Below are 9124 nucleotides of genomic sequence, written 5' to 3'. Positions count from 1 at the left end.
TTTAGGCGGATTCGGCGGCGTCCTCGACTGGAATGGGTGATGATGATGCGGTTCACGTCCTCATCGCTCGGGAGATTCCTCAATCGTCGGTGCAAAGCCTAGCTGGTGCTTAACCTTTGTGTGTTGTAGTAATTCCTTGCGTAGGCGTTGTCAACAATGCTGGCATGTAGCCCGAAAAGTTGACGAAAGCGATACTGAGCAGCTCACAAGATCTGACGATATATCGTCCTGGAATAGCGACGGACAAAACAGTGGTAAGAGAAGAGGAGTAAGAGGAGACGACCCGCTTCCTGTGCTCGGCATGATCTTCCTCTGGTGGTAATGTGTGGCCACAACGGTAGGCGCTCGCTCAATGGGTGGAAAGCGGCTGCAATTGCGATTCGGGGGTGCAGGTCTCGATTTTGGCGGCCAACCCGGAAACACACGCCACCACACCCTGCCAGACTCCGAATTCAGTCCTCCCTTTTTGTTTCTGTGTTGGCAGTACGAGCGAACCCAAACACCAACACAGGCTGATCACATCTGACGTGTCGAGTGTTCCGTGGTTGGCGAGCACTGGTGTTGTTTATGAAGAAGGCCGCGTCGAGTCGATTGAAGATTGGCTATGCCTTGTCGTCGGGTCTCAATGGCGGTTGCGCCTATGCCTGGAGCTGAACGGGTGCAAGCTGGTTGAAGTTGAGTTTGGCATTCGGTGGTCTGCACTGACTTCACCGCCAACGGCGTTCGGTTGTATGTCAATCACTGCGGAGCACCGAGTCAACTGACCGATGCATGCGCCGAATATATCAAGGTGGAACCACAAAAACACACCGGAACCGAATGGACCGACGATCCAAAAGGTGGTAGCAGAGGCTCTGTAGGAAACTCTGAAGAAGGAGACCGAAAGATAGGGAAAGAAAGAAGGGCACATCTGTCAGATTGCTGCCAAAGCAGAATGTGTGGGCTCGACACATATTGACCTGACGACCGACTAGCCAGAGCATGCCACGACTGCTGAGGATGACCCCATGGACCTGTATGCTTCCCCCTCTGCATGCATTACCGTATAGACTCAAATCATTGAGAATCTGCACCCCCCTGCCAACCTACTTACCCACACCACTTCAAGCCCTTCCTCTACGCCACATACACCACCTACTTTAACGCTTTTAGTAAGTAGTGAATACCTTCTTAATTATCTTTTTTTGCTATTTTAACTGATACTATTGTTAGCGATATTCCCTATAGTCTTTTAGTGTTAAAATAGACCTATCTACGTATATACTGCTTACTGAGATTAATATTAATATTACTATATTATTAGTAACCCCTCTTAAGTAGTTAGGCCCTCTAGTAGTAGAGATTAAGGTATTACTATATAAGCTATTACTACGTAGGCTAATTAATCGTATTAAGAGAATATATTTATATAAGAAAAAACGTAAGGTATTAATATTTCTCTAATACTACTATATTAAGAGAGATATCCTTATATTAACTACTTAGAAGATATACCTCTAAGGTAGCTAAAAGTAGACTAAAGGTACCTACTACTAGCCTACTTATTAAGATACCTTAAATTAGTTTAAGATCTCTTATAGTATTATTAGTAGGTAGTATATAAACTAGAAGAAGATCTTTAACCTTAAGAGGTATTACTATACGTATAAGCCTTATTACTATAAACTTAAAGAAGCCTTCTATACTAACTTCTCTACTTAATATTAAGTAAATAAAGTTATTACTACTAGCTAGTTTTAGCACTATATAAAGGAGCTTTTTTAGTAGATATATAAGCTACTACTTAAGGTTAATAAGAATAGTATTATACTACTACTGCTACTACTGATTAGTTACCTCTTTACCTTCTTATTAAGCTAGTTTTTAGGCTTCTAATAGCATTTTAATATTACTAATTACTATATTACTAAGTAGGTATTAAAGTTACCTGCTAAGTACCTCAAAATTATTAATAACTTCTTATGCTTCTACTAGCGTATTAACTAGCCCTACCTCTATAAACTACTCTACTCTAAGTATAAGCCTAAATTTAACCTATTAACTAGGTTGCTATCTTACTACTACACCTTTACTAATATTATAAACTTTAATAAGATACTAATCCCCTAGAAGTATAGCTCTAAGTTAATATAGGTAGATAGTAGTAATAAGACTGTAGCTAGTAAGACTAACTATAGTAGTTAGGATAAGTAATAAGCTATTTTAATCCTATATATCTATACTAATAGTATATAACGCCTTAAACTTAAGCTGATTTTTTATAGTACTCCTACTTAATTAAGTAGTAAGATTAAGGCCTCTAAGGGCTACCTCTACTGCTTTAATATTACTATTAAGTTTAATAAGACTACTTATAATAATAAGATTCTATTTAATTAATAGATTAATAAAAAGTATATACCTACCCTCTATAATAGGGAGAGTCTTCTAATTATAAATATTACTACTTTTTATAAAATACCTTATATTATAAGTAAACTTAAAGATCTAAATATTATGCTAGTATTAATCCCCCTAAGCTATATAAGTCTCCTCTAACCTCTTAATACTGCTATTAATAAACCTTTTAAAGAGTGGCTTTAAGAGGCTATTAATAACTATATTAATAACTTTAAATCTTAGTATATAGCTACTAGTAAGACCTTTAAGTAGGATATTAATATAAAGAGAGTTATAACTACTTATACTATTACTACTGCTATAAAAAGGCTAATAGAGAGGGGAGAGATAATTTAGAAAGCTTTCTATAAGTATAATATATCCTTATAGCTAGATAATAGCTAAAATAATATAATTAAGATTAAGGATATCTTAGCTAGTAGTGTTAACTTTATAGGCTGGGATACTATTAATTTTAATATATATATTAAAAAAGAAGCTACTAATAAAGAGCTTTTAGACTTTTATAATTAGTTTAATAACTTATAGTATATTATAGAGGTAGAAGATATTAAGGGTGGCATCTTTAGTATATTAAAAGCCTCTATACTTATTAATTAACTATGCTATTAATTAGTATACTTAGCTTATCTTTCTAGAAGAAGAACCCCTCTACTTCCTGCTACTTATATTTAATATAGAGTCTTTTATCCTATTTATACTAATGCTTATTTAGCTATTTAATAAATATAATAATAATATATTTAGCTAGTAGGGTAAGCTTAATAATACCTTAACTATACTTTCTAACCTAGTTAAAGTACTAGTTATTATTAGCCTCACTAGCTTTATTTTTAGTTATTAGAGAGACCCTTATAGGTATATTAGGAGAGGAGGGTTTTTAGAAGATAAGGTAGTATTATTACTATACCTTAAAGTAGGAAAAATTAAGGTAGTTATTAGTTATAACTTATTAATTAGTATATCTCTATTATAGCTAAATATAGCCTTTTTTAAATACTTATAGATAAGGTTAATTAGGCTATAGTCCTCTATTTTTAACGTAATATATAAAAGTATAAAAAAAGCGTAATTTTAGCTATATATACTAACGCTATAAGTCTTAGATTCTACTGTTTTCACTACCGCTAGCCCTAACTTAACCTCTCTGCTAGCCCCTGCCACCCCCCCTACTACCCCCTAGCAGGCCTCCACAGCCCTCCTACAGCTGGCTAATCGGTCAAGTTAGGCAGGGGGGTGCGGATTCTCGATGATTTGAGTCTATACGGTAGACGTCCAAGACGGTGCGATGGACGAATGAGGCCGGGCCGGAGCCGGCGGGGTTCAGGCTTGGGCGACTAGCACTTGCATAAACTGGATAACGCAGATGAACACTTGCTTCTGGCAGAGACCTTCCAGGCATCGAAGGAAATTGGCTTATGGCCGGCATCTCGTCGAAGGAAAAAAGCGACTGGCTGAGGGTTCCCATGTATGCACCCTGCGCCGAAGAGCTCGTCAAGAATGAAGCGTAGGGGCGTAAAAGCGAAATAGCACAGCGTCGCATTGCTATCGTGCCCACTTTGATCATCGCTAGCGGTGCATCCAAATGTACGGGGTTGAGTGTCGCAGACGCAACCCTGGAGACGAACAGATCGTGGTAGGGCAAGTATCGTGGCAGCCGACAGCCGAGTAATGACATATGCATGGTCAGATGCAGCACGATGCCATATCCTTCCACATTGGTCTGGTCGTTGATGCACTATGACTTTTGTCATCCCCGCAAATGCATGCGATGTGGCATCCGTCGCTTCTTCATTCGCACCGTTCGCGCAGGGTGCAATGCGCAGAGCCTCCTTCCCAGCGAGGCGAGGTAGTTCTGTCTGGTGCGCAAGACGGGATGACAGGACAACCTGACGGAACCTGACAGAGCCCTCCCTGGTGCAAGGAGCTGCACCATATCGACTGGTTCATCTCATGAAGAAATGCCCGCCACCAGGAGTGGGCGAGATGCTTTTGCATGTGGCGACGGTTGGCTGACGAAGCAGATCGGCGCAGACATCATCTATCACCATGCTAGGAGAAGCAGGCTGTCGAGACTCGAATGCTCCGCTGACCCGCGACACATGGTCGATGGAGATGCACGGTACCATTACGTGGGGATGTGAGGTTCGCGAAAGATGAACGGAGAGGTTCTATTGCGGATGCTGCTGGCTTATGAAGGTCGAGAATGAACCTTGGAAGGAAGCGAGGGAAAGGCAGTAGTAACCTGACCAGAATCAGGCATCCATCTCCGGTCCTGAATTTCGCCGGGAAGGCAGGAGGGGGCCAGCCTCCATTGACTCCTGCCTTCTACTGCGACGAGATAATAGATGCAGGAACCTCAGTGAAGGGACCGGCTCCCTCCCATCTTGCAGTGTCTCAACACACCGAGACCACCCTGGTCCCGGCAATGGATCGGACGGGAAAGTGTGGAGATTTTGTTGCACCGTTTTCGGGGGTTGCTAGTTTTCTTACCTAATCGGCAGCCACACAAGCCTACCGGCTCACCACCATCTCGCCTTGAACTTCCAGTCGCGGCACCCGCTCCATGGCTCCCGATGCCGCCTCGCCAGACACGGGCCACACAAGCCGCCCAAGTCGGCCCAAGGCCCCCGGACGGCACGGCAGGTCGACCCCGGCCGCGTGCACTCTGCATTAGTGTCGACAGGCCGATCCCAGCCGCCGTTCGCTGGCTTGCGTGCCTCCCCCCTTCACCCCCACGATACGGTGCCCTGGCAATTAAGAGGATCAGGACATTTTGACTGGTTGACCGAAAATAGGGCCTGGACGTCCAGATCCTTGGGTCCGGGGAAGCGACCCTTCATTCAGTGAGCACGGTGCATCGACCGATGGCTTATACACAACTTATTTGCTTTGGTGCAGCAGTGCGATTCGGAACGACGAAGCCAAGCCACTTGATACTTGTACAGGAGTTCTCAAATCAAGATAATCGTCATCTCATTGTGGCTCCGTTACCAGATGCGGTAACATTCGAGTGACGCTCGAGAGCCTTCCCTGCCCCAAAACCATTTAAAGATAACCCATAACGGGCCATTCCACCATTGAACGCCGCGGACCGAGATACAACAGAAACAACGAATACCTTAAGAAGACTCATCCTCCTCCTGGTCGGCCTTCAGTAGGACTAATTAGCTTCAGCACAACACATCAAGGGAGGTGCATGGGGGTTAGCTTACGTTGTAGGCCTGCTTCTCGTCCTCGTAGCGCTTCTTGTCGGCGGCAGCCTTGGCCTCGTACGGGGCGCGCTGCTTGTCGTTGAGGGCCTTCCAGCGCTCACCGAGGATCTTGCCGACCTGTCCGAACGAGATACCGGGGTTCTCCTCACGGACGTTCTCACGCTGCTCATTGGCGAAGAACATGTAGGCGGAGAGGCCACGCTTGGGGGCGTTGGGGTCTGGAACAGTGTTAGACATAATCTGGTGAGTAGAGCAGAGACGACTGCTACACTGCGTCGTTTGGCTTCGCGGGGGCATGGCTAACGGCCGAGAACATTCGTTGGGCAGTCTTTCAAATGCCTTGGAGATGTTCAAGGCCGTGGTAGCCAAACACCCGAGTAACTTGTCGACGAGACCGCAGTTGACTAAACGGGAGAACATAGACGTACCCTTCTTGCCGCGCTTCTTCTCGACCTTGCCGGCCGCGCCACGCTTGGTTGCTGCCTTAGGCATATTGTCTATGAGAAAGCGATTAGTTTTACTGAATGGCAGGTATTTGACATAGAGCGTGATTTCAAAAGGAAGTGGGTTGTATGGTGTGAAGGGCTGGTGGCATTGCGCCGCGCACTGAGCAAGGCAGCGTTACGCGATGGTGCGGATCCCAAGGCGCGGGTGGTGATGGGTCGCAAGTGCAATTGCGGTCGGCAACGCGCCATAATTGACATTTGAAGCTCAAAGTCGTAGTAAAGAGACCGTGATGCATACCTGAGCGGGTTTTTAAGAGATTTGAGAGGGTGTTGTGGAATTCGGGGTCTGACGCGTCAAGCTTCGTTAGCTGTCAAGCTTCCTTTAGGTGAAGTTGAGGAAGATGGTTGAGGTGCGAAGAAAGATCGCGAAGGGGATGCACGCTCCAAAGTCGCCCAGCAAGCCAAAGGATTTTGACTTTGAGTAAAAGTAGAGATGCGCAATATAATTGCGAAAATAACTTTTGGGCGTCGGCAGATATTGAGGGTATTGGATATTGGCGTGATGCAGAGGTGCAAGGTGGATTGGGAGTGCGATAAGTACTCACAAGTAAGGTGCGCAAAGGCTGGTCGTATGTGTGTATTGCGAGAGAGTGGTTTGTATGGGAGGAGGATTTGGGTGGGAGATTTGTATGGGAAAAAGAAGAGGGAGGGAAACGTATGGGGGAGGGCCAAGCAGCCTTTTTACTATGGGGGAGTGATTGTGCGGCAGCAACGCGCCTTTCGCACTTGTTTTTGCTGGGAAGCCTGGGACTCTGCGGTCGACTGCGACTGGGGGGGTAAGGACGAGGGGTGGCACTGTGGGAAGGGGAAGGGGGCCACCTTGGTCCTGCTTGGTCTGGCGGCCTTGGGCTGGGCTAGTTCTGGCTGCTGAATGGGTGCAGCAGGCGAAAACTGGACTGCGCACTGGCGCACTGGGCAAAGGACTGTAGCAGCCGGGAGAAAATACTGGGAGGTGTGACTGGGCACTCGCGGAAAAGGAGGAGCGAAAGGCAAGAGAGAGGAGAAGGACCGTGGAAACAGCAAGAGCAGAATGGGTGGGCGCGGCTTCCCTCCCTGAACTGCGAGGGCGAGGACTGACGCGGGCGGGAGGTGAGGTAGGAGACCAGCCAGAGGAGTCCAGAGTCCCCTTCCCTTCCTTCCCCCATCCTCCACCACCCATTTTACCCATCACCCCCTCCAGCAAGTAGGTGCAAGTGCAAGCAAGTCAGTCTACCTGCCGTGTCAGTACCTACTGTCTACATAGTAAAAGCGCGCAGTATCCGTCAGGAAGGCACGGTATGGTGGGAAGGTGCGGGTAGTGTATCATGTACCTCCCGGCCGACAAGACCAGGGAAGGTACCTCACGTTCCTCCCACCTACCCTTCCTTTCCTACCTTACCCCTTCCTCCTACCGTCAGGGAAAGGCGGGGGACCGTCAATCAGCTTGCTGCTGCTCTTGCGCCATGTATCGTCTGGCCTTGGCTAGTACGGGAAGGGACCTTGCGCCTACCTCTGCTTGGTACGCGGTGTGTGACCGCACGCAACCAGTACGTTGTAGGTTGGCCACACCAGACATGGCATGGCCTGGCGTGGGCACGCGCAGAGACAGGTAGGACGCAGGCATGGGCAACAAAATCGGCAGTCGCAGCGAGAAGCGGTAATGGGAGAGCAACAGCAAGAGCGACAGCAGCCAGGCACTGGCAAGTGGCAGCTGTGCCTTGTGCCGCCTCACCTTCCTTCCTTGCCTTGCTTTGCTTTGCTTTCCATTGCTTGCTGCTGCCACCTGAGGTGCGTTGCGTGCGTTGCCTTGCCTCACGTCGCCGCCATCTTCCACTCTTCTTTCCGTCCCGTCTTTCCTGCCCATCCATTTGTACCTGACCTTATCCTCTCCTCGCACCTGGCACCTCCTTGCTCTCCTGCCGCGTTCTATTGCCAGTCGCTGCTATAAATGTGTGGTACTGTACAGGTACAAAGCGCGCGCGAAACTCCGCACCAAAGTACTGCACTTGCGCTTTGTACCTCCCGCCTCGGAATGGGTTTCGCACTGGCTACGGAGGTACTTTGTCGCGCCTTCTCTTTGCCTCCGGCCAATGTACCTATCTCTTCTCTCCATGTCTGTCCGTCCGTCTGCCAGGCATCCCGCCTTCCTTGCACGCAACACCGGCCTTTCGACTTTCGACGTGCTTTTTATGTTCCCTCGCTTTTAGATCCGGATTCTGGCTGGCTGCGGTGGTTCAGTGTTCTGCCATTGACCCCACCTGCCGCCGCCTTCCGTCACCTGCGCTGCGCTGCACCAGGCACAAACCACAATATTCCATCCACACAGACCATCCCAGGTACCTTAGCTTCCACTTCCACTTCCAGCTCCAGCTCCTAGAGCTCCAATTCCCATCCCGCAGCCCGCAGCCACCGGACAGTCTTTTCAATTTTGTGCTGCTGTGATTTCAGTGTTTACCTGGTCTCGTCCGATCCACTTTGCTGTGGATGAGGAGCTGTTGCATCGCTGGCTCTGAGTCGTTGGCACGCGAACATATTGCGTATGCGTAGGAAGGCCCTCGCAGACACGGACAACTTTGCCTGAGGCTTCGTTTGCGCGTACGGTTCCAGGTCGTCCACTCCACTTACACGGATCAGCACCCGCGATTTCTTTGGCTGTCACTCACAATTCTTGCTCTTCGCTCCTCTGCATCACTTAAAACAGCCGGCTCCTCTCTCGCAACCCGGACACAATGCCCAGAAACTTCTGCGCCAGTCCATGTTACTTGCACCCTCCTCTACGGATACCTCACCTGGTCGAGTTGCAGTCCAGCTCCCTCCCTCAACCAAGCAAGCCATGGACCATACCATGGCAGCGTACCGTACGGATTCCTTACCTCTTGTTGCGGATACGGACACCTCCAGGCCGAAAGCACGCGCAGTGACACGCCTACCACCACTGACTGAACCAGGACTCGGCCAGGCATAATCATTTCCTCTTCTTCACCGGCGCTAAGGCTGCCCCCCTACCACCAATTGGCTTGCTGA

General features: G+C 47.9%; 1 protein-coding gene across 1 annotated transcript; it reads right to left on the bottom strand.

The window, feature by feature from the left end:
* Positions 1 to 5522: 5522 nt before the first annotated feature.
* GCG54_00009887 (Non-histone chromosomal protein 6) lies at positions 5523 to 6107 on the bottom strand (the record flags this gene model as incomplete). The annotated part of the gene is made up of 3 exons (XM_045409824.1): positions 5523 to 5543; positions 5616 to 5833; positions 5885 to 6107. The coding sequence occupies 3 exons, from the start codon at positions 6105 to 6107 to the stop codon at positions 5523 to 5525; spliced, it is 462 nt and encodes a 153-aa protein (XP_045271361.1).
* Between the last annotated feature and the right edge of the window lie 3017 nt (positions 6108 to 9124).

The sequence above is a fragment of the Colletotrichum gloeosporioides genome (genome assembly GCF_011800055.1).
Source record: "Colletotrichum gloeosporioides strain Lc1 chromosome Unknown consensus_1, whole genome shotgun sequence".
NCBI classification, from domain to species: domain Eukaryota; kingdom Fungi; phylum Ascomycota; class Sordariomycetes; order Glomerellales; family Glomerellaceae; genus Colletotrichum; species Colletotrichum gloeosporioides.
This window is presented reverse-complemented; position numbering and strand designations above follow the sequence as displayed.